Raw genomic sequence first — 21,754 nt, 5'->3', positions numbered from 1 at the left:
TGCAATCGCTATGGGAACATACCAAGTAAGTCCGAATCTAGGAAACATAATGTCACAGGTCAAAATACCCACCAGTCTGGCAAGTATTGCTGGCAAGAAATGAAGGCGCTTTGGGACCCATTACTTTTTTGCAATATTGTATTCAACGACAAACTTCATGTTCTGAACGTAACTTAGGACAGCAGTAAAACTTAAGACACATGCTCTCTGCATACACATAGAAGTCGAGCGAAATTAAGCAATAAAGTTAAAAAATAAACGCTACAAATAAAGAAATAAATAAATAAACACAAAGAAGAACCAGCTCGAAAACCCACATGCAAGAGCACCAAAATTACGCCAATTACGTCATCACGTCAGGATTGTGTTGACGTGGCGTAGCCAAACAAATACGCAGTGAGCTGGTGGTAGCGGAAGAACAATGACATAACTAGGTGTGTGGTACAGGTCGCTGTGCCTGTATTACAGGTAAAAGCACATTTTTTTCTATTGTAAACTAAACGTGCGAATGATAACATTACCTATAATGCTTAGCCAGTTAGCCACGACGTTTGCAGCTTTCCAGTTTTGCATTTCTGTTAGCAGGGGAGACAGCTGGCTAGCTAGCTAGTGTAATTAAATAGCAGCCTGCATGGCGAAGATGATTTTTTTCTGGATGCTTATAGCTTGCTAGATTGTTTATTGGGTGATTGTCGAAATTGCTTACAAAAGAATACCACTCTGTATTGTCAATATAAAACGAATTATGTCGTTTCGTTGGCTGCCCAAGTAGTTATCCGTATAGTTAGTTGTATTAGCACTGACGTGGAAACTAAAGTGCACAGGTTAGCGTTTATCTGTGTGTAGCTATATTGCTAGCTGGCTAGCTTGATCAAAATGAAACTGGCTAAACATCTAAATTGAAGTAGTCTGCAATCGAACTTTTTATGTACACTTATTTTAAAGTTTTGGGCAATCAAATAGCCATTATTAAAGGCAAGTGTTAACCGTTTTAATGGGATCTATTCGTACCAGATTTTCAAATTATCTCTGTGATGGCACTTCGTTAGTCAGATTATTTAGCTTTCTGTTGGTCGGTATGACGGAAATCCCCCTAGTCCTTGTGTGCATCAGAACAAAGGGTAAACCAGTAGGATTTCCTAGAGGATTACCGATTTGCAGAATTCAAAGTGTCTCAATGGATTTTAGAAATGAAAGGTGACAGCTAGCTTGCTTGTCAGTCAAAATCAAATAATCAGATTGCATGACGAGTGCTTAATCACACATTATTTGAGTGGTAAACGTCTATTATATTCGGCTTTTAACGTGCACGAAAATACAATTTGTTATCCGTGGTATTCTGTTAAATGCAGATAGTTCGATTATGTAAATAATAGAAAATAATATTTAGGCTACATATTACGTAAGGCATGAGGTGGCATGCTTAGAAACACGACCCGCTGCAGATCTTTACGGCATTTTACACAGTGCAGGAACAATTGGTTACTTTTACTTTTTTTTTTTCTTTTACATTTTGCAATTTAGGGATGGTTTGGCTGTTTGGTTATCGTTATTTCATGCCTGTGTCACATATCTCACTGGCCTAATGCTCAGTAATGGGCCTGAAAGAGCAATGAGGAGTTGGGCTGTGTTATCATTATCACAATTAAGCTAGTTAATGTTTGCCAGCAGCTAAGCCATCTTGTACACTTCCTCGGAAATGACTCCTTGTTGAGTATGGTCTTGTTTGACTGGGATGCATTCTAGGAAACTAGGACTGAGTTCAGATTACAAACAGGTTTGAGCCTTTCAGAGTATCGCTGATGGTAGGTCAAGTTCAGGGCGAAGAAAATGTGTTCCGCAGCTCATTCAAATATGTGCATTACCTACAACTTTGCTCAAGACTCCCGCTTACCAGCTTCATCTAATAGTAGCCTTGGTTTGTCGATATGAGGTGCTGTTCTTCACTTACGAAGTAAAACCAATGTCATCTCTCTCTGTAGGATATACGAAAACAAGTTTGTGATTTACTTTTAAATGACCATTCAAATTAACTTTATCGTACAGTTCCAGGAAGTGTGCAAACAGGCAAGAAAGCTGAATTATCTTTCATTCTCAAAGGGAAAAATGACTGGTAGAAACCAGAATTATGGTTTCCAGTCTGCCACAACGGTGCAGCCAGCCAACGGAGGACACGCATACATTTTTGGGAACAGCGTGGCCGCGGAAAATGAGTTTTCCGAGGAGGACAGCGACTCCTATGAGCTGCGACCGAGAGGGAGAGAAAGGCTTCGCAGGCCTGCATCAAGAGACAGGATAGATGACATCATCTATCTGGTCCGAGAAATCAAGGAAGGAGACACATTAAACGCCATTGCTCTCCAGTATTTTTGCTCGGTAATTTACCCTTACCCTTTATTGTGATTTCAGTTAAAAGTAGTCATTACTAAATGAGTTATTGTCACGTCATAAACCTTTTTCATGTTTTTAGACAAATTTGACAAAACGGAATATCTGACAACTTTTTTTCAGGAGCTTCTTGACCATATCTAGTTTTATTCAGTGTACAGTGGTTCTGTTACTGGCATTTGTGTCTTGTGTCTTCTCATTGTCCTGACTGTTGTGTCTTATGGTAACATTTTGCCATGAGCTCTGAAAAATAAAGTAATAGTTCTCGGTTTATGGATAGGGAGATGGGCTTACCAGTAAGTTTTTTTTATTTTATTTTTATGGGTCTCTCCCTTCTGCAGGTTGCAGACATAAAAAGGGCCAACAACCTGCTGACAGAGCAGGACTTCTTTGCCTTGAGGTCCCTCAAGATCCCCGTGAAGCGCTTCAGCGCTCTGACGGAGTCCGTCAGGCCTGCGGGTCTCCATCCTGGAACCGCCCGAGCGCAGCCGCCGGTGGGGGGAGGAGCCGCGGCCCCGGAGCCGCCCCCGCCCTCGACCTCGTCCACCGACAGCGCTGGCAGCTTCCTGCAGGAGAAGGACCGCGACATCGAGCTCCTGGTCAAGTCGGCCGCCCCCTCGGCGGGGGGCCTGAGCGAGGTGGTCTCCTCCCTCGGCCTTCAGCAGTGCCCGGCCGACCCCGAGCGGAGGCAGGCCCCCCGGAAGGACCCCTACTACGGGGCCGACTGGGGCATGAGGTGGTGGACGGCGGTGGCCATCATGCTGGTGGTGGGCATCGTCACCCCGGTCTTCTACCTCCTGTACTACGAGGTGCTGATGAAAGCCGACGTCAGCCACCACGCCGCCACCGACCCGACGAGGCCCGCCGCCGGCCCGCCCGCCAGGCTGCAGGGAGGGGCGGGGCCGAACGCGCCCTTTCCTGCCGATTCGCGGCTGGGTAGCGATCCCCGCCCACACTTTCTGATGCAACGCCGCGCGCCCAAGGAGAGAGACTCTGTTCCTGAGGACGAGGAAACATAGCACTACAGAGTTCAAAACCTAAACCCACTGGACAGTGTGCAATCTAATAAAGTTTTATGAGAACATATCTACTGATACGCAATCAGTTCTGGAGTACGAGAAAATAAACGAATAAAAGAGGACACGAGGACATTCTCTTCGCCTGCATTTCATTTTTTTCTGCAAAAAGATGAAGCATTTTTTAAATACTGGGATTTAAATGTCATGGGATTTCCATAATATGAACCATGTCTTGGGTTATGCAGCCTTGCTTCTTTAATCCTTGTTTGCATGTAGTTTGTACACATTCAGATTTCTACCCATGTGATTAATAACAGGAAATATTCCCTTGAATCAGTCTTGGTCTCCTGGTTTTAATGCAAGTGCCGACCAATTTTTTCATTTAAAATCAAGTGTTGTGAAGGGGAATTTAGGCGAACGACTAATGCAAGTTAATTGCATTTTAGTGTAATGCTGCTGAACGATCTAGTTCTTGCTCCCTCTCATTATCCCTATCTGGATTTAATACAGTATTTTTCTGATTGAAAAAAGATGACTTTTTCCATTCAGAAACCTAAAATAATTTTATATGTCAACCAGACTACTGCAAATGATATGGTGAATGATATCAATATTGTAATTTATTTAATAGAAAGATATATATTTAAACTGTCAGTATTGAAATGAATGTGCCCTTTCTCTTTTTTCGTGAACACACAGCTTTTAAAAAGGTTTGCCTTCCATTGAAAAAGTGCATTTTTGAATAACTGCAGGCGTGCACTTTCCTCTTGGCTTGTTTATGAAATGGAAATGTAAAATGCATTTATATTTCCAATTGCTGTATTTAAGTTGTAATATTTTTTTCCAACAGTACTGTACATCAGTTACAAGATGTTTCTTTTTGTGGAAATGAGGATTTGAGATTTCGTGCCTTCGCCCTGTGTTCTACTATAGCAGGAGCTGATGAAGTACTAAATAAATATATTTTGAGTAATGTATATATATTTTTTTGGTACTGCGGCATCACATGTTGGAATGCTTCAATATTTTTATTTTAAGCAGTCCCCTTAAATACATAAATCCAGAATTCTCAGGAGGAAAACGTGGTTTCCATTTGAGCTGGTTCATCCATTACATTACAGGCATTTCTACGCTCTTATCCAGAGCGACATTTTACATAGTGCATACACTGTATCCATTTATAAAGCTGGATGTGTACTGCAGGTTAAGTACCGTGCTCAAGGGTACAATGGCAGTGTTCTACCCCGAAATCGAACCTGTGACCTTCAGGTTACAAGACCAACTCCTTACCTATTATACTACACTGTCACCCATCCAAATTCTCTTGATGAAAGGAAAAGAAAAAGCTATACCTCTCGTACCAGAGTTTTACAGGGTTTTAATTCTTTGATGAACCATGTGCTCAGACATGCTCAACATGAGTCCATGTGAAATAATACAATAACTTATTTTGATGAGAAGCAAGCTCCTGCATAATTTATCATTACAGAAAAATAACTTGGCACATATACAAAATTACATATCTACATTCACTCAGTATTTGGCTTTAGTCTCTCCACTGGTCGCATGTGTACTCTGAGAAATGGGCAGGTAGCTTCAGGCTAGTATGTGGCTTCATCCATGTTGTCGTCACTGCCAGCACCGAAATCATCTCCATTATCAAAGTAGCTGGAAATGTAGTCATTCTCCTAAAATATAAACATTGTTAGGAGAGATTCACATGAGGTTTAATCACAAACACTCTACCTAAATTCAAAATTATTTCAACATGCTTATTTGTAAATATGACAAAAAAATTGCCAGTAACAATTTTAGCCATAACTTGTGAAATATTTAAATGTTTATTTATGTTTTTAATTTTTATTAATTACCTCTTCAAGCTCCTCTTCATCATACTCCTCACCCTCCAATTCTTCCTCGTCTTCCTCACCCTTTTCTTTTTTGGCTTCTTCCTCTTCATCAGGTTCCCCATCTTTCTTTTCTAGCTCCTGAAGGAAACGCAAAAAAAAAAAACCTGATTTCTGCACAGAGGGATGTAATTGTACGCTGGACAGATTTCATATTCAAAAAATGACTGATGAGCGTATTCATGGGGTTATTGTAATGATTGGCATTCAGCCACCCTTTCATACTCACTTTGCCTTGATGAATATGATGAATGCTGAAAAAAGGCCAAATGCGCACTGGCAAAATTGCCCCTGATTTTTTTCAAGGAAATAGTCCCCATTAACCTTCCACAGAGCTTTGCCTCCACCCCAACCCCTCCCCCCCACCCCCCCAACAAAAAAAAAGCTTACATCTAGCTTAGTCAGCAGCTCCTCTTTTTCTTTGCTTGTTTCTTTCTTGGGTTTCTTCTTCACTTCTGTTAATATCAAAAAATGCATTTTTATTGCCAAACCCTCACAGCCTGTACTTGGGGGCAAAAAACACATTAAAGTGTAATAATATCCCTTTCTTTTTAAAAAAAATGTCAGGCTTTGCCATCGCCTCCTCTCGCCAACATCAATCATGCTCGATAAACAAAAGAAACTACAGGAATAGAGGGAGCCAGCAAAAGCCTGTTATAGTATCGTTGGACAGAAAATGTAAATGCTTTAATATCCTCCATGCTTTTACCAGGTTTCTTTTTTACTTTCTTCTTCTGTGGCATCAACTCCTTTGGCAGTCGCGTCCAATCTATAAACGTCAATCAGAAAGATGTGTGCATGCCAATGCAACAAACCAGCAACGTTAAGCACCGTCTTGCGGGAGTTCTTTTTAAAATAACATTTAACATAACATTTTATATGAAACATGAACCTTCAAACCTCTGTCTATCCCACTCCTAGAGTTTCCAACAGTCCCATATTTGTTAGGCTATTCTAGGATTTCCTGTAATTCAGTTAAATATGTTTTTTTCCCCTATCAGTTGCTATTGCCCAGTGTTCTAGATTTTACCTGCCGGGTGGTTGATAAATAAGGTTCTTGAAAAATCTTCCTGCTTATGGATAACATACTGTACCAAATTCCAGCTGCTTTAGAGTTACTGTGCCACACAAACGCAGTTCATTTGATAAATATCCACCCAACCACCCCACTTGTATCGGTGAGTGCACTGCATCACATTTGTTTTGAATGAGACGATATTGGAAACCCTACCCCATCCCGTGTGCCCGTTCTCAGACATTTCATACCTGGTGTCCAATCGCTTGCCAGCTCTGTCTGCTTACTCCGTGTGTATTTCTCCTTGTACCGCTCCACATCTGATGCGTAGCATGACAGTGAGATGGTTCTTTACAGTTTAATCACATTTAAAATGTCCGATTATTACATTCAAACATGCTAACCTTTGTAACAGACAGGGTTTGGTCCACAAATCTGCCATATATCATTGCTAACGTTTTCAAATTGATTTAAAGCGCTCTAATTTACAGTGGTTATATAAGTCAAAGGGATGTGTCTGCCTAGTTAAACAGTCATGTCAAAAAGATTTGTTTTTACTAAATCAGCAGTAAAATATATGATTCATCTTCCACTGGAAATCATATTCAAATCTCTTTAATCTATGAATGATGCAATGGCCTGCAAGGGCCTCTCTGATGTAGCCGCAACATTCCTTTATTGAATTCGGACCAATTTAATCAAAGGATTATGGAATCATTCACAGTGAGGGGGAGCACAGAGAGATGTTCACTTCATGTTCATATTTAATCTGAGTCAAAGTGCAGAAGTCACACTGCACAATTGTTTTCTGTTTTAAATTTTCATGTTACGTTTTAATTGACCGTCTGCAACAGTGGTTTCAAAACTTGTTCCTGGAAATCTACCGTCCTGTAGATTTCATTTCAACCCTAATTTGGCACACCCGATTCTACTAATTGGCAGCTCAAAGAGATCTCAAGCTGTTGGTGTGCTGTGTTAGGGTTGGAGTGAAAACATACAGGACAGTAGATCTGCAGGAACTGTGTTGGGAACCATTTCAAGTGTTGAACCCCACCCGCAGCATTATTGTGTATGGAAGGGTCCTACTGTGTTTGGGTTCTGTGCTCACCAGCCTTCTTCTGAAGAAGTGGAATGTTGTAGGGCAGACGTTTCATGGTTCCTCTCATTTCCTGTTTCAGAGCCAGCATGTAGTCTTCCTCCTCCCCCGTCTTTAATGGTACAGGCTTGTACTCCATATCCTGCAGCACAGACAAGGAGGATGTGCAGTGCAACGGACATGGTAAATACTAAGACCGTGTCGGCGTGGCTGTGTTTGTGCGTGGGCTTGTGTACACACACGTGTTGGTGTGTTTGTGTGTGTGTGTGTGTGTGTGTGTGTGTGTGTGTGTGGAGGGAGGGGGTGGTTGGGTGGGGCAGGATGTCTCCACATTTAACACACCCAGTTAAAATGACACATACACATGGACAGTTTATGCTTTCTGAACTGACACCGATTACTGATTACGCGAAAAAATGTTGTCGGCCTCCCTCCCCCTCTCATCAAACCTCTGCACCCTGGCCTCTCTCAGGACACCCACGCGTCTCGGGCATGAACACAGATTCCCTGGCAAGCCGCGCTCACCGGGAACAGCGCTCTGGGTCCGTGCGCCGTCTCTGGCATGGACCCCCTGGTGATGCCCAGGGCATCGATGTTGAAGGTGAAGGCGGCGACGCCCCGTCCTTTGCCTCTCCCGGCCATGGCTGCAGAAAGACGAAAAGCACAGCCGCGCCCCAATTAGCCATAAGAAACTCACAAATGTGCCAAGCTTCAACAGGACATTGAAGCAAGCATGCAGATCATCAAAAAGGTTGCCAAAAGTGTTGTCATAGTCTATTTACACTGTTAAAGCTAACGACGGCTTACCACATAAGATCTGAGAAATTAGCTGTTACTATTGGGCATATATCCACTTTAAATTACATGGTACTGGTTTATGCATTTAATCATAGGGCTGACCTAAACGGTCCCCCGACCTTTCACTGTTAGGGTTAGGCTACTGAGAAAAAACCACAGGAGGTAGTCAGCAAAAATGTCCTACAGATTACATCAGCTCACAGGCTACCAATAGCCGGCCGTTATGAATTTCTGTGGCGGGGACAGTTATTTAAAAGACACGTTCATTAGCTCATCTTGAAAAGCACAGAATTAACAGACACCATGTAATAAAGCAGTATTCTTTGAAGCGTACGAATCAAACTACTTTGCAGGACAGTACATAGCTACTGCCCATATGGTTAATTAAACATAACTGCATCTATTTTTGATAGACGAAGACGTAGCTGAATTATCGTTTAAACATTTATCTTCGAATATAATCACATAAGTTAACAAACAAAAAAGCATATTTCGGTCGTGATACCTTTCGCTCAATCCGTTCTACCGGCAATGTGAGAAACGCGTGGAGAAGCAGGCTTTTAAATGACCCCATGGCTGAATTGTCAAAATGGGCGGTGTCCATGTGTTTAACCAATAGGATTTCGCTTCACCTAACGTCACTTTCTTCTCGTGTAAACACAACCACTTCCTGTATGGGAGTGTCTTCCGTACCATTTCTGCAAAATTGCAGATGCATACAGCCGCATTGCTTCTTTCGGGTGAAGTCCGTGCATTTTGACCTCCTCTTTTGATATCCTCGATTGTTTAAGTGACATTTCTTTTTTCATTGCATGTGCATGAATTGGGATGTCTGCAACGGAATGGTATGCCCACAAATCTCTTGGAGAAGGTTTATTCTGGATCCAGGAGAGGTTTTACGAGTCGGGTAACCGAGCAAACATTTGGCTACTTCGTGGATCCCACCAGGACGTTATTATAGACACTGGTCTGGGATTGAGAAGTCTACCAGATTATATAAATGCCAAAGGGTTGCTTGGAGAAGACCCAGAGCGAAGGAATCCTTTGTTAGCCATCGGGACGCACGTCCACTTCGATCATTCGGGTGGGCTGCATCAGTTTCAACAGGTGGGCGTTCACAGGGCAGAGGTCGATGCACTAGCCAACGGAGACAACTTCGAAACGGTGACCTGGCTGTCCGATAGCGAGATCGTCCGTGATCCGTCTCCTGGATGGAGAGCCAGGCAATATAAAGTCAAGGCAGTACAACCAACTCACATACTACAGGAAGGTATTATTATTTTTATCATTATTATTGTTGTTAAAAACAGCACCGTACTGTTGCTGGAAAAATGGTGGAAATATTGAAATCAATATTTAGCCAACGCGACATGTGTAATACGACCTGCCTGGGTAAGTCTGAGAATCTGAATTCAATCTTGATTAAGGCACAGAAGTTACAATACTAATTTCCGAATACTGGTGTTAGTTAGTTGGTGTCATGCGAAGGGTACTGGGCGTAAAACTGCTATACTAAAATGCTACAGAAAAATAGTGTCATTGGCGAGGATGGATATCTACTCAAGTCTTGCTGCAACGATAAAAGGCTGCTGCTAAGTATAGGATGAGAAGAACAATATACCGATCGATGCTAAATCTGATTAGTGCAATCTTGACTGATACAACCGTGCCTGGTTACCGGAAATCAAGACCCACTTTGGAATGCATAACAAGCCTTTCGCATATGTCAGATTGGAGTACCGTCACGTGGGAATTCACATTGCAGAGAGAAACTGGCAGCGCACCAAGAAGCATTTGTCCCCTGCCTCCCACTTGATCTGTCTCAGACTGAGCTCATCGGGGTTCTAGATTTGAAAATTGGCTTATTTGGTGGGAGAGCAATATGTCTCTTCCTGTCCAATTTACTAAAAACACAATTCACAAGTCTCGATTTTAGTCTCCAGGAAAACAACATCGCTGACAAAGCTGCATGAAGTTGTTAAAGATCTCATTCCCCTCGATTTATCTGATGCTATTGACGTAAAGTTAATGAATAACTGACTGCAGGCAGGAGTAGCCCCTCCCTTTTTGTGCGGAGTGGAGGCTATTTGGATTCAGAGCAGGACTTCGACATATTTTATTTCAGCCAGGAAGTTGCTGGGGTGCAGACTGAATTACAGAATCTCCCACAATATGGCAAATTTATGAGTGTGTGTGCAACATTTATCATTCTAGTATTACTTGCACACCCTTGGATGTCCTTCAGTCAGCTTAATCGTTCAGCAGCAGTGGATTGGCCCATTGAAGTCATAATGTCCAATAATTAAGTAATGATAGTCTTACTAGTTAGAGCATATGCATTTGGAGAGAAATATCTTCTCTGACTGTGTTTCTGGGAAGAGCCAAGAACCGATAATTACACATTTGTCAGGTCTTACAGAGGTGGGTCCTAGTGTACCATCAAGTCAGCTCTAGTGGGGACATGACTGGCTTTGTTTTATGAAGTGGTTTCTTAATTCTTATAAAAGACCAAGTGCAGGCAAATCAGAAATGAATCCACTGCGAAGACTAACCTGGTGTAATCTGTAGTACTGTTTTTTTTTTTTCTAAAAACAAAGATAAGTTACTTTGGTACTCTTGGGAGTATGCTGAGGACACTGGACGTTTATGTGTCTTCCTCAATGGACTCTTTACATTGACAGATGGACAAAATGGTGGACACATACTGTAGATTCCCTGCATTAGTGATGTATTGCTCTGCTGCAGGGGCTCTTACTCGCTAGCCTCACACACAAAGTCCTATTGATAAAATGGAAATCATCTGAATCATCCTTTAACACGCGTTTAAAAAAAGTGTCAGTAGGGCTTTTGCTGCGTCAGTGCTGCAGTGCAGTGCGGAACCTCCCGTTGCCTCTCTGCCTTTCCAGGTGATGTCATCAACCTCGGAGACCGGCAGCTAACGGTGCTGCACATGCCCGGCCACTCCCGGGGCAGCATCTGCCTCCACGACAAGGAGCGCAAGATGCTGTTCAGCGGGGACGTGGCCTACGACGGCGCCATGATCGACTGGCTCCCCTACAGCCGGGTCAGCGACTACGTGCGCAGCTGCCAGCGGCTGCTGGAGCTCGTGGACGGCGAGCAGGTGGAGCAGGTCCTCCCCGGCCACTTCCACACCTTCGGCGCCAAGCGGCTGCACCACATCGCCTCCAGCTACATCTCCGGCGCCGGGGCCTGCCACCGCTTCGCCACCTGCGCCATCAAGTCCGTCGCCAGCCTCGCCCTGAGGGCCTCAAACTCCACCAGCGCCTGTTAGCCCCCCAGGAACGCCCGCTTGGGGCTGAGGTTCCTGTGTTCAGTAGCAGTGTTGAGTCTCTACAGGGCAGCCACCCCGAATGCCTGACAGAACCTACTGAAGATGTAGTTCTGTGAAGCCCTTCTTGAGGTGTGGCTGTGATTCCCTGAATCACACCTGGTTTTTTTATTCTAAGTCACTGAGTGTGTAGCGTAGAGCCGTTATATTTATCATTTTGCGACATGCATTTTAAGGCAAATGCGCTAATAGTTACTTTGCATCATAAGAGAGCAGAAGCACTCTCACAAAGATCAATTCAGGAAAAATGTTAGGCAGAAAACCAAAGGAAACTTTTTAATTTGTTAAAAATGAATGTGCAGGAAGTGGCCTCCACTGACTTTTTAACTGCAGCATACTTTGGCCTTACTCATTTTACTAAATGCTATACAGTATACGGCGATTTGTGATCAGACTGAAGTGAGGCCTTTATCTTTCTCACATTTTCCAGGATGTTACATTATGCTGCTTGTTTCCCATTTTACTGCTATAAGCATAATAAGAGGTTTTGCGTGGCATGTCCTTCACTCTGTAGCTCTTAGCCTAACGTCAGGGATCTGCTAAGCACGCTTAAGGGCCCCTTGCCCCTCCTGATATGCACTTTTAAACACAGATCAGTTTTGCATTCAGTGTTGTCAGAATGAGGTCTTTACAGTGCAAGGCCTCCTCAGGAACTCCTCATATAAATAAATGAACAGCTTCACTATGCGGCAAATGCTATGCAGGCAACCTTGGTCTCAGAACGATGCTAAGTGAGTGTCCGGAGAGCACTACAAGCACTCTAAACCACAGAAGCTTTTCTGCAGTAATGAGGTGGCACATTTTCAGCATTCACCCAATCATCAAAAGAATTTGAAGTTATAAATCGGAAGTTGCCTGAATATTCGAAAAATCACACCGTCATTAAGATCGAGAATGAAGCAAAAGTCAAGCAAATGGAGCCGTTGTACGCTGTCTAGAGTCTTAAAAGTACCATTGAATTCGTACATATCTGATCTCTTCAATCTAGCTACGCTAGACAAGGTTTTTTTTATGAACCTTTTATCCCTTTTTTATTTTCTCCTCCTGCACACTACCCCCCCCCCCCCCCCCCCCCCCCCAGAGGAACCATGCATTATTTAGTTATAATAACTGAAGATGCAGGCATAGTACAGGACTGAATACCTAAACTGTAGAGTCCTGCTTTAAAGTGAGCCAATATGTCTTTGTTTGGATAGCATTCAAGTTTGTTTTTCAGCACCAGTGGGTCACAGATAAGTGTGTAGGGGAAGCATGAGACCTTCTCTTGTATATAGGCTGGTGTGGTATTTTAAGAATTACACCTGTCCACAGACCTCGCTCAAACCTGGGCACTATCTGGTATCCAAATTGGCAGTCACATTAATGACATCCCCCTTGCAAATAAAGGGACGTAACATTGAACAATAATTGACCAGATGTTAAGTTGCATCGGAAATTGTTTTTGCCCTTTTCTGTCTCATCCTGAAATGCAGTAGCATGGGGACACTGTGAAAATGTCTGTGTCTGTTTGTGCAAATCAGCATGAAAGCAAGGTTTTCCACTTCATTCTCCAAACCATAACCGTGCCCTGCATTCTTCCTGCTTGTCATTAATCTGCAAAAATATGCATTTTTGACTGACAGTGTTTTTTGTTCAAATCCACAATGTTGTTGGACGTTATATGCACTACTGATTCTGGTAACCTTATCATAATGTTTAAATGCAATATTAGCTTAACTTCCTAAAATCGGTTGACAGGTATATTCTGAACTACTGTACAGTGTACTTTTTTTGCTTGTCAGACTGATAAATGTAACTAATTTCATACTAAGAGCAGAAAAGCAAGCCCATGCTGTCTTATTGATGATGATGATGATGATAATAATAATAATAATAATAATAATAAGTAAGCACAGACAAAATAAAGTATCAGTATTATAGCAGAAATGTGGACATGGTAGTAACTGTGCTAATGGACAGGGCTGCAGTGGATATCCTTGTATAAGGATGAGCATGCTGATGTCAAATACATCTCAGCTCAGGCTTCAATGGGCCAGCTACAGTGTAGCAACAGAAGGGCAGATGTAGGAATGTAGAATGTAGGGGTTTCCTGCACTGAAATTGCCATGGTGACAGCTGAGCTGTCAATCTTCAGGTAGCGCTCATTTTCAGCTTTGGATTCAGCAGGTACACTATAGCCTACATTGCTACAGTATATGTTATAAAACAAAGGCAGGGATTCAATCTATGTTTGCCTTTAACTTTGTATTACAGGTAAATGCAATCGTTACTTTTTCTGAACTCAATTCAGCAGTCATTGAAACAAACTTGTTTGAATTTTTGAAGAAAAACTGTAATGCTTGTATTTACTTTGTACATTGTACCAATTTATACAAATAACTCATAATATACAGTATTTATGTATATATGCAGTGTTGATGAATGAGAAAAAATTGCTGTCCAGAAATGCTTTCTGGTGTTGGAATTTTAGTTGCACTTTATTGCAATTGCGATTGTTTTGAAGCTACAAATGTCAAAAAATAAGCCATGATGGTGAACTCTTAAAATGTAATAACAGAATACAGTTTCTTTACCTGAAGTAAAATAATAATACAAATGTATTGCCGTGTCTGTCTTGTGTAAAGAACTGATTAGCAGAATGAGGTATAATTTCTGTTGACGGTGGACCAGGCATGTGGTTAAAGTTCTCATTTTTTTCTCAAGTATGTGCCCCAAGAAATCTTTCTAAAGGCTGAGTGCGCATTTCTTTTTTAGGAAAGGCTGCAAATAGTCTACTTCGGAGTGGTCCGAATGTACCAGGAGTGGGTTAGAAGAAAAGACTATGCGTTTATTTCCGGTTAATTTGTCTTCAAAGGGATCCGCGCGTGAGGTCGCGCTGTGACAAATTCAGCGGCTCGTAAAGTTAGTCACGGCTCAACACTGTGTGTAAGAAGGTTCGAAATTATAAATCAGACTAAAACTACGAATTGGCAACAAGCAAACCGCAGTATATATTTATGAGGATAATAATAATAATAATAATAATTAATAATAATAAGCTTTAAGATGAATGTATACATTTCAGACTAAGTTATACACTTAACTACAAATAATTGAACTTCCTTGCTGTTATACTGTATATCAAAGCCTTCCCTTGACAATGCATTCGCAGAAATTTCACTATAGGCTGTATGTGCTTACATCTGAAGCAACGAAGCTTTCAGAAAATTGTAGAAAATGCTTAGTTTAATTTTTCACCACATTAATGGTATTTATGATTTATCTCTGATTGCGAAATTGCGCTTGTCATTAAATCGTAGATTCAACGGCATAATCAGTGGTTACTTCACTGAGTCCGATGCACCGCCTCTAACAGATTTGGTTTAGCTGGGCAATTGTGTGAAATACTAATTTTACAAATCAGATCATTGCTGCAAGTATTACTTCCTTCGTTTAGGTTCTCGATTAAATACACAAAGTTACGATGAAAGCAGAGAAACAACGCACGCACACACAATGACACACACACACATACGTATTGATTTTCAAACTTTTAGATTATTCAGACGACTATTGTTGAATAATAATAATAATAATAATAATAATAATAATAATAATAATAATAATACATTTATCCATCGCTTTTCACACAACACGCTCAAATCACTTTACAGCATTCACTCGCAAAGAACTAAAAGCAGGGGCTGTAGTTATAGTTTTGAATAATAACCACCAGAGGGAGACATTGCTCTTGTATTTTTGACATCAAGTTATAAAAATAACATCATTTTGTCGAGGAAGTGCTTATTAGGAAAAAAGAAGACCATAAGGCAGAAGACAGTGTGTTTTGGCAGGCAAAGAATCGGCTTACTGTAGGCAGACATTTTCAAAAAGGATTATTATCCATTCTGCATGCCAAAATTACGTGTATTGTAATATCTTAAATATGATTTCCTTGAGGCTAATGGTGACTGATTGAATGTGACGTTTATTTCTTCAGAAAACCCTCACAAAATTATTTTATGGCTGTGCTCCGTTTTGAGAGAACGACTCAAACTACCTAGGTTTGGCAGTCATATTTCTGGTTGAAATACAGAAGGTATATATGACACTGTCTACCCGGAGGGTAAATTGATGGCTGTTTGTTGACATATAGCTAGTAATATGCAGTGGAATATTTGTGTTACGTTCCTCAGGAAGGTCAGCTGCTGTTATTTTTAAAAAGTGATATGACTTTTTGTTGAAGTCTTAATCCTACAGTGCAATGCTGCAGCATAGGTGTTTTGGTGAACTAAATTCCTAAAAAGCAGCAAAACTTCAGTTGACCTGAAACCATGGTTAAAAGGTCCCCTATTCTACTTTTTTTTATTACCAGCGTACATCCAAGTTCTTACTATTGTAGCTGATTATGTTTTTAGCTGGAAAGATAAAAATGGCATTTAACATTGTCAGTTTTGCACGTTTTTTTAAAATTTTGCTTGCCCATTTGTTCATAATTATACTCTGGTCGTGGATGGTAAATCATGGAAAGGAAGGCGTTGCCTCGTTGTTCAGAAAAGCCTGACCATGGGCAGGTTTATGTGAATAGAGTACTTTTATTTGATTGGCTGTTTTAACAGGGGCACAATTGATCATATTGCTTTTCAGTAAATATTCACAAAACAGATTGTGCTTGTACAAAATGGCTCAGACTGATGTAAAAACATTAACGTCTTAGGAAATTTTCATTTTATAATATATATTATCAAGTCTCGTAGTAGGTCTATATTGTTACACAAATCATTACCTTCTTGGTTTCAATGCCATACAAATCTGTATTTCAAGGAGTTGGTCAATTAGGCTATCATGCGTCAGACTTATGACCCGCAGATATTTGGATGAATTTGGTTGCTTGAATCCCAAGAGGCTGTCGTCTACTGTAAGCCAATGACAAGGCAGTTATATCTCACTGCCGTGGTGTGACAGGGATCCTTGGGCATCTTCAAAGCGATCTAATCGCGACGTCGCTTTGCATCAAGGAACACAAGAGGGGGCTGATGAGTAATGGGGCCAGCGTTTGTCCGTTTTCATTTTCCTGTGGGCTGTTTATCCCCCCCCCCCCCCCCCCCAGTTCAATAGCAACATATCATAGCCAGGGGTAGAAGGGGGAGGAGGAGACGTTCCGCGCATCACCCCCCCCCCCACCCCCGAGGTCGGTGGCGTTGCCTGACATCCAGCCGCTCTTTAGCATTGCGCGCTAATTGACAGCCCGTATCTGCCTGGTGGTATGGAGAGCTGACAAGTGTGGGAAGGCTGGGGCCAAGTTAAGGGGCAAAAGTGCCAATCAAGAGCGGGGTTATCAGCACCGGGGCCAACGGCACGCCGCCAATCTGACCCGGCCCACCCAGCGCACCCCCTGCGGCTCACTTCCTTTCCGTTTCGGCTGCCCCCTCCCCCTTCCCCTCCGCCCAGCATTCCTCTTTCTCGCCCCATCCTTTGATTCTTTGCGACAACTTTTAGCGATTAATTAAGCGCTTGCGAGGGGTGTGAGGTTTGCTGGGGCCTGTGGTGGCGCTATAGCCCCTGGCCTAGGAATGGAGAGGTCAGCTCCACCCGCTAACATCCCTCCAGGCCCAAGCCAGGCTGTGTCACCTAAGTAAGCAAATGTTTATTGTTCTTAGGACATTTTCACCCAGCTGTTACACATGGCCGTGCAATGGGGTGAGTCCTGCCAGACTTTACAATATTAACCCCATATACATTACATTACAGACATTATAGCAGGTGGACTTATCCAGAGCGACCTAAACAACTTTTTTTTAATTTTTTTACACGGTATCCTTTCTTACAGTTGGATATTATATACTGAAGCTTATTCAGATTAAGTATGGCAAAGTTTTACCTGGGAATTGAACCTGGCGCCTGGGTTGCCAGCCTACTTACTTAACAAGAGGTGAGCACTTGCTGGCTGAAATGAAGCCGCACACAGTGCATTAATACTGCCATTTTGAATGGTCGTGTATGTTGAACAACACTGTTATCATGTAAGTCTTTTAAGTCCCCTTTCCTAAATGGAAATTCCCTTCCTTTTTGATTTTGTAAATCGCTAGTATTACTTAATTTTTACATTTTAAATTTTATTTTTAAAACTTTTTTTATCTTATTCTTTTATGGTGTGGTTGACCTTTTTGTACATACATCACTCAGTCTTCATTCATCACTCACTCTTAGGAACACATAGCATTTTAAGTTTCACTTGCTTTAAAGAAATATAAAAGCTGTCTAATAAAAAAAGAGAAGCTCCAATGAATTTTTATCAAAAAAAAAAAAAAATAGACTCTAGACTCTTATATGCTGTAAACCCCATATTCACTGATATAGATCGGCCTATACTTTTATTTCTTTATTTTTTGAAGGATAGTATCAGATTAGACCCCAGGGCTTATTCCTTCTCTTGCTCTGATTTCATGTCTGATGACACAAGAGAGATAATGTACAGTTGTGTATGGGAGAATTGCAGGGAATAGAGATGGGGAGGATTGCGCTGAACAGATATGCGACATTAAGTGCATGTTTCTATTCCGAGAGCAACAGAGTCCCCTGCAACCCATATTTTCCCAAACCCTTGCGTGTTTTCAGCCAACATAAAGCAGCTTTAAATTAGGGAATTACATAATTAAGTCTTGATTAAACCTTTTTTCTGTAAATTACTTTAAATAAGCTAGCCATTTCTATTTGACACCCTTCTAATGGCGAAATAGATATTGAGAGGAAGGAGGAAAAAAAACAGTCTGACTCACTGCCTAGTTCGCACTGTCAACACATAAATCAAATTGTTAAGTTCTGAGACTCTTTCTGGCATTTCACACATTTTTTACTACCCCCATCAAAAAGCCATTTTCCTGTACAAATCCCACACACGACTGAACAGTAAAATCGGGGGTTTAAAACGTTGCACTGCCTTAGAGGGATAGGGAGAGAAATCTGTTCCTTTCCTTTGTCAGGAACAGTTGGCTACATCTTTCCTTGGATTTTCTGACATGATTTCCTTCAGGAATGTTTTTTTTCTTCTTCTCGCTTTCATGGTATGTTATTTTTTTTCTCCCTCACCCATCAGAGAGGGCGTCACTACGTTTTCCGATCGTCCGAATGGTTGAAGCAGAGTTCTATTGTCGACGGACTTCAAAGTGGAGGAAACTACAGGAGGGCCTGAGATTACAGCTAATTAATGCAGACAAAGGAATACGGCTGTTATTTTACTCAGTACTGAATCTGTAACGTCTGCACATGAAAGTAGCCACAGCTGTGCCCAAAAGTCTCACTTCATCTCTACGACAGAGCTGGCAAAGAGACTTCAGAAAATACATTGTATTTTTTTCCTTCAGATGTTAAAACCATAAAACGCACTGCTCTCTATTAACTTCCGTGCGGTTTGAGTAGAATTGGTGCTCCTTGGTTTGGTTTGTATTTGATTTTGATTTATACCCGCTCTTGATACTTCCTCCCAGTAAATGACTGTAGAATTTATTTAGCTGAAATGAACTTTTTTGTGGTCTCCATGGAAACATTATTCTGCAGAAGCACTGCCAAGAATGTATTCCAAAAGTTGCCTGTTTAGAAGAGTTGAGTGATATTAAGCATATTATTATATACAGCAAAATCATTTAAATAGTAAATACTATCTGTTTGTTAAAATCATTTAAATAGCAAATGCATTTGTTTGCTAAATAATGTAACTAGCATTTTCATTTGCTTACTAAATAATATAAATAGTATATGGGTTATTGATGTATGGGGCGGTTATAGGTTTTTCTTAAATATTTTTCTTCATTAAAGTCACATAGTATGATGCTAAAGAGTCTACTCTACCATAAATTTGTCCCCAACCTTGTTGTCACACCAGAGTACATTCACTAGTTTGATTGAAAAAAAAATTCATTGTATATGTTAACATGATGTCACATGTTGAAGAGTTTTACCACGTTCACAATTTTAATTCCATTTTTATTGCTTCTGGATGAAAAAAATTGAACATCACATCAACTACCCAAATGCATCCGTTTGCTAAATAATTTAAATAGTATATGTACAGTATGTGTTTGCTAGATAAATGAAATGATATATGCATTTGTTTTCTAATAGAATGGCTTCGATTGAAAGTACTCCGTTCATATTAGTGTGATGTTTGGATACTGCAGGATCTGGGGAATCCTGAGACAGAGACCTCCAATTAAGGGCAGCCTCTGGCTCCAAACTTGGGGCTTGTGACCCATTGACAGGTCAAAAGGGCTGACCTCCACCCCCCTGCATCACATTCAGAGCAAATCACCATTAGAGCGGATGCCCAATGGCAGTGGACAGGACCTCCTGTCTCGAGGAGGGGGGCCAGGAGATGGACTTAGGCTCTAGGCTTCAAGCTAGGGTGGGGCGCGGTCAGGCCCAAAACCACTGGGACCAAGGCGATGTCTCCAGCCCCCAATCCACCCCCCCCACCACCTGCTAGCATTTAGAGTTCAGCTCCAGGGTGAGGATGCTTACGTTCTGGGCGTGATGCAGTGTGGTCTCAGAGTCCAGGATGACGGACAGGGGAAATGGCTCTGACAGATGATCTCATGCAAAGCTTCCTCTCTTCCCCAGCCCTGATATGCATATCTTATTTACATTCTGGGAGAATGCAATGTCTTTACAAATGACACTGTGGGCAAAGAACCACAGGAAAAAGCTAATTGTTGAATCAACACTATTTTACTTAAACTAAAAACATATTTTGAGTTTATGCAATGCTGTCAGGGATGAAACATAGGCTCCGAGCTGATTCAGCACTGCTTATTTTTCAGTGATATTTACGATTAAAAGACAAACAATTAATTTAACTTCCAGACGCCCCTAAAGTTAAACCTCAGAATTTTTTAATTAACTGTCAAAGAAAAAAACAAACAAACAAAAAAAACAAAACAATGCAGTCTGATAAAGAGTTTTAGTAATAAACAAATAATTATCTGTATTCTGACTGTGGTTTTGTGAAGCAGAATGCACAGCACATTCATTACTTTGACACTTCCTGCTGGTCCCGTTCTGCATCTGTGCAACAAATGAAATAAAAATGACATTTAAAAATAAGCTAAAATCCTAAAATCAAGACTTGCGCCCTCCAGTGCCCTTTTCCTTCAAAACAGACGCGTTAATAATTTGGGGTTCGGAGATAGATGTCAGTGACCCGCTGGCCAATTTTCCCGGTGATTGACACGCGTGGCCTTTGGCTCCGGTTTTACTGGCAAATGCGTGGGCTCTGCAAGAAAAGACAAATTTCACAACTGGGTCTAATGAGGACCTGCAGTGGCAGTCTTGTGGAGGGACACTCCAGTCGGGGAATGACGGATGAGGAACTCCTTCCAGCTCGTCAGAAAGGAAGCCACTCTTTATTTTGAAGATACGTAGCCCTGGTTTCAAGAATGGGTGTTGTCTCATGAAACAATAACTATCATTTGCTTGATTTTGTAGGATAACCCATAATTAAAATGTTTCTGAATTAACAAATGACCTGCTCCTAAAAATGTGGATTCGTAATATGCGTATCTCCTTTTGAGAGCTACCATGAGCTTCTGTGATTTAATAATTGACTGTATTTGAACCCGTGTCAATCCAGTGAAAACAATTTGCATGCCCATTTTAATTTGGCGAGCCCTCCGTATTTGTAGATCACTATAGACCAGAGGTGTCCAGTCTTATTTGAAAAGAGCTGGTATGGGTGCAGGTTTTTGTTTTAGCCCAGCACTATGACTTGATTCAACTAATTAGCTAATCATAGTCTTCATTTGAGACCTTGTTAAGCAGAATTAGGTGTCTTATTGTTGGGCGAGAACAAAAACCTGCACCCACATCGGTCCCTTTTCAGATAAGACTGGACACCCCTGTAGACAAACAAGCAAATTTCATTGCAGAAAGCTGACGTTCGGGTAAAGAACAGGCATGTCGTCAGTAAAAGAGCCAAAATAATGGTGAGTGGAAACATTTTGAAGTTATTGGGGAACATGAGAGGGGTGGCTTTTGTATCGCAGGTATGGAGAAACCATTAGGCCTCTGAGTGAGGGCTACTTACACATCATGAAAGGGAATGGTTTTGGTGACATCACCAACATATCTTGGGGTCAACTTCAGAGCGTACCAAGGTCCCTGCCGTGGTGTATCACAAACTTTGGTCCAGAGTTGTCTGAAGATTTAAGC

At 41.5% G+C, this 21,754-nt stretch overlaps 3 protein-coding genes across 4 annotated transcripts; 2 read left to right on the top strand and 1 right to left on the bottom strand.

Moving 5' to 3' along the window:
- The first annotated feature begins 374 nt into the window (after positions 1 to 374).
- Positions 375 to 4,384, top strand: lysmd3 (LysM, putative peptidoglycan-binding, domain containing 3). Of its 2 annotated transcripts, XM_035379058.1 has the most exons (3): positions 375 to 468; positions 2,101 to 2,376; positions 2,730 to 4,384. In XM_035379058.1, the coding sequence occupies exons 2-3, from the start codon at positions 2,107 to 2,109 to the stop codon at positions 3,405 to 3,407; spliced, it is 948 nt and encodes a 315-aa protein (XP_035234949.1). In that variant the 5' UTR covers positions 375 to 468; positions 2,101 to 2,106; the 3' UTR covers positions 3,408 to 4,384. The 2 variants fall into 2 exon arrangements, with proteins under 2 accessions (XP_035234949.1, XP_035234948.1); XM_035379057.1 differs by having other exon boundaries at positions 384 to 2,376.
- Positions 4,385 to 4,768: 384 nt separating this feature from the next.
- polr3g (polymerase (RNA) III (DNA directed) polypeptide G) lies at positions 4,769 to 8,801 on the bottom strand. Its single transcript, XM_035379060.1, has 8 exons — positions 8,729 to 8,801; positions 7,951 to 8,069; positions 7,438 to 7,567; positions 6,581 to 6,649; positions 6,024 to 6,083; positions 5,705 to 5,769; positions 5,279 to 5,395; positions 4,769 to 5,095 (listed from the first exon to the last, which is right to left on the bottom strand). Exons 2-8 carry the CDS (start codon positions 8,065 to 8,067, stop codon positions 5,009 to 5,011), a joined length of 645 nt encoding a protein of 214 aa, XP_035234951.1. The 5' UTR covers positions 8,068 to 8,069; positions 8,729 to 8,801; the 3' UTR covers positions 4,769 to 5,008.
- A 77-nt stretch (positions 8,802 to 8,878) lies between these two features.
- mblac2 (metallo-beta-lactamase domain containing 2) lies at positions 8,879 to 14,172 on the top strand. Its single transcript, XM_035379059.1, has 2 exons — positions 8,879 to 9,493; positions 11,130 to 14,172. The coding sequence occupies exons 1-2, from the start codon at positions 9,052 to 9,054 to the stop codon at positions 11,513 to 11,515; spliced, it is 828 nt and encodes a 275-aa protein (XP_035234950.1). The 5' UTR covers positions 8,879 to 9,051; the 3' UTR covers positions 11,516 to 14,172.
- The last annotated feature ends 7,582 nt before the right edge of the window (positions 14,173 to 21,754 follow it).

This window comes from Anguilla anguilla, chromosome 10 (assembly GCF_013347855.1).
Source record: "Anguilla anguilla isolate fAngAng1 chromosome 10, fAngAng1.pri, whole genome shotgun sequence".
Taxonomy (NCBI): Eukaryota; Metazoa; Chordata; class Actinopteri; order Anguilliformes; family Anguillidae; genus Anguilla; species Anguilla anguilla.
The sequence above is the reverse complement of the archived record's forward strand: the minus strand, read 5'-3'. Positions and strand labels throughout refer to the sequence as shown.

What these genes read in the sequence shown, in the direction of transcription:
- lysmd3 (XM_035379057.1), top strand. Translation starts at nt 2,017, where the DNA reads ATGACCATTCAAATTAACTTTATCGTACAGTTCCAGGAAGTGTGCAAA. An exon ending in CTCTCCAGTATTTTTGCTCG is followed by an intron (nt 2,377 to 2,729) that starts GTAATTTACCCT and finishes TCCCTTCTGCAG; the next exon opens with GTTGCAGACATAAAAAGGGC.
- polr3g (XM_035379060.1), bottom strand. Translation starts at nt 8,067, where the DNA reads ATGGCCGGGAGAGGCAAAGGACGGGGCGTCGCCGCCTTCACCTTCAAC. An exon ending in GAAAGTAAAAAAGAAACCTG is followed by an intron (nt 5,770 to 6,023) that starts GTAAAAGCATGG and finishes TGATATTAACAG; the next exon opens with AAGTGAAGAAGAAACCCAAG. An exon ending in AGCTGCTGACTAAGCTAGAT is followed by an intron (nt 5,396 to 5,704) that starts GTAAGCTTTTTT and finishes CGTTTCCTTCAG; the next exon opens with GAGCTAGAAAAGAAAGATGG.
- mblac2 (XM_035379059.1), top strand. Translation starts at nt 9,052, where the DNA reads ATGTCTGCAACGGAATGGTATGCCCACAAATCTCTTGGAGAAGGTTTA. An exon ending in AACTCACATACTACAGGAAG is followed by an intron (nt 9,494 to 11,129) that starts GTATTATTATTT and finishes CTGCCTTTCCAG; the next exon opens with GTGATGTCATCAACCTCGGA.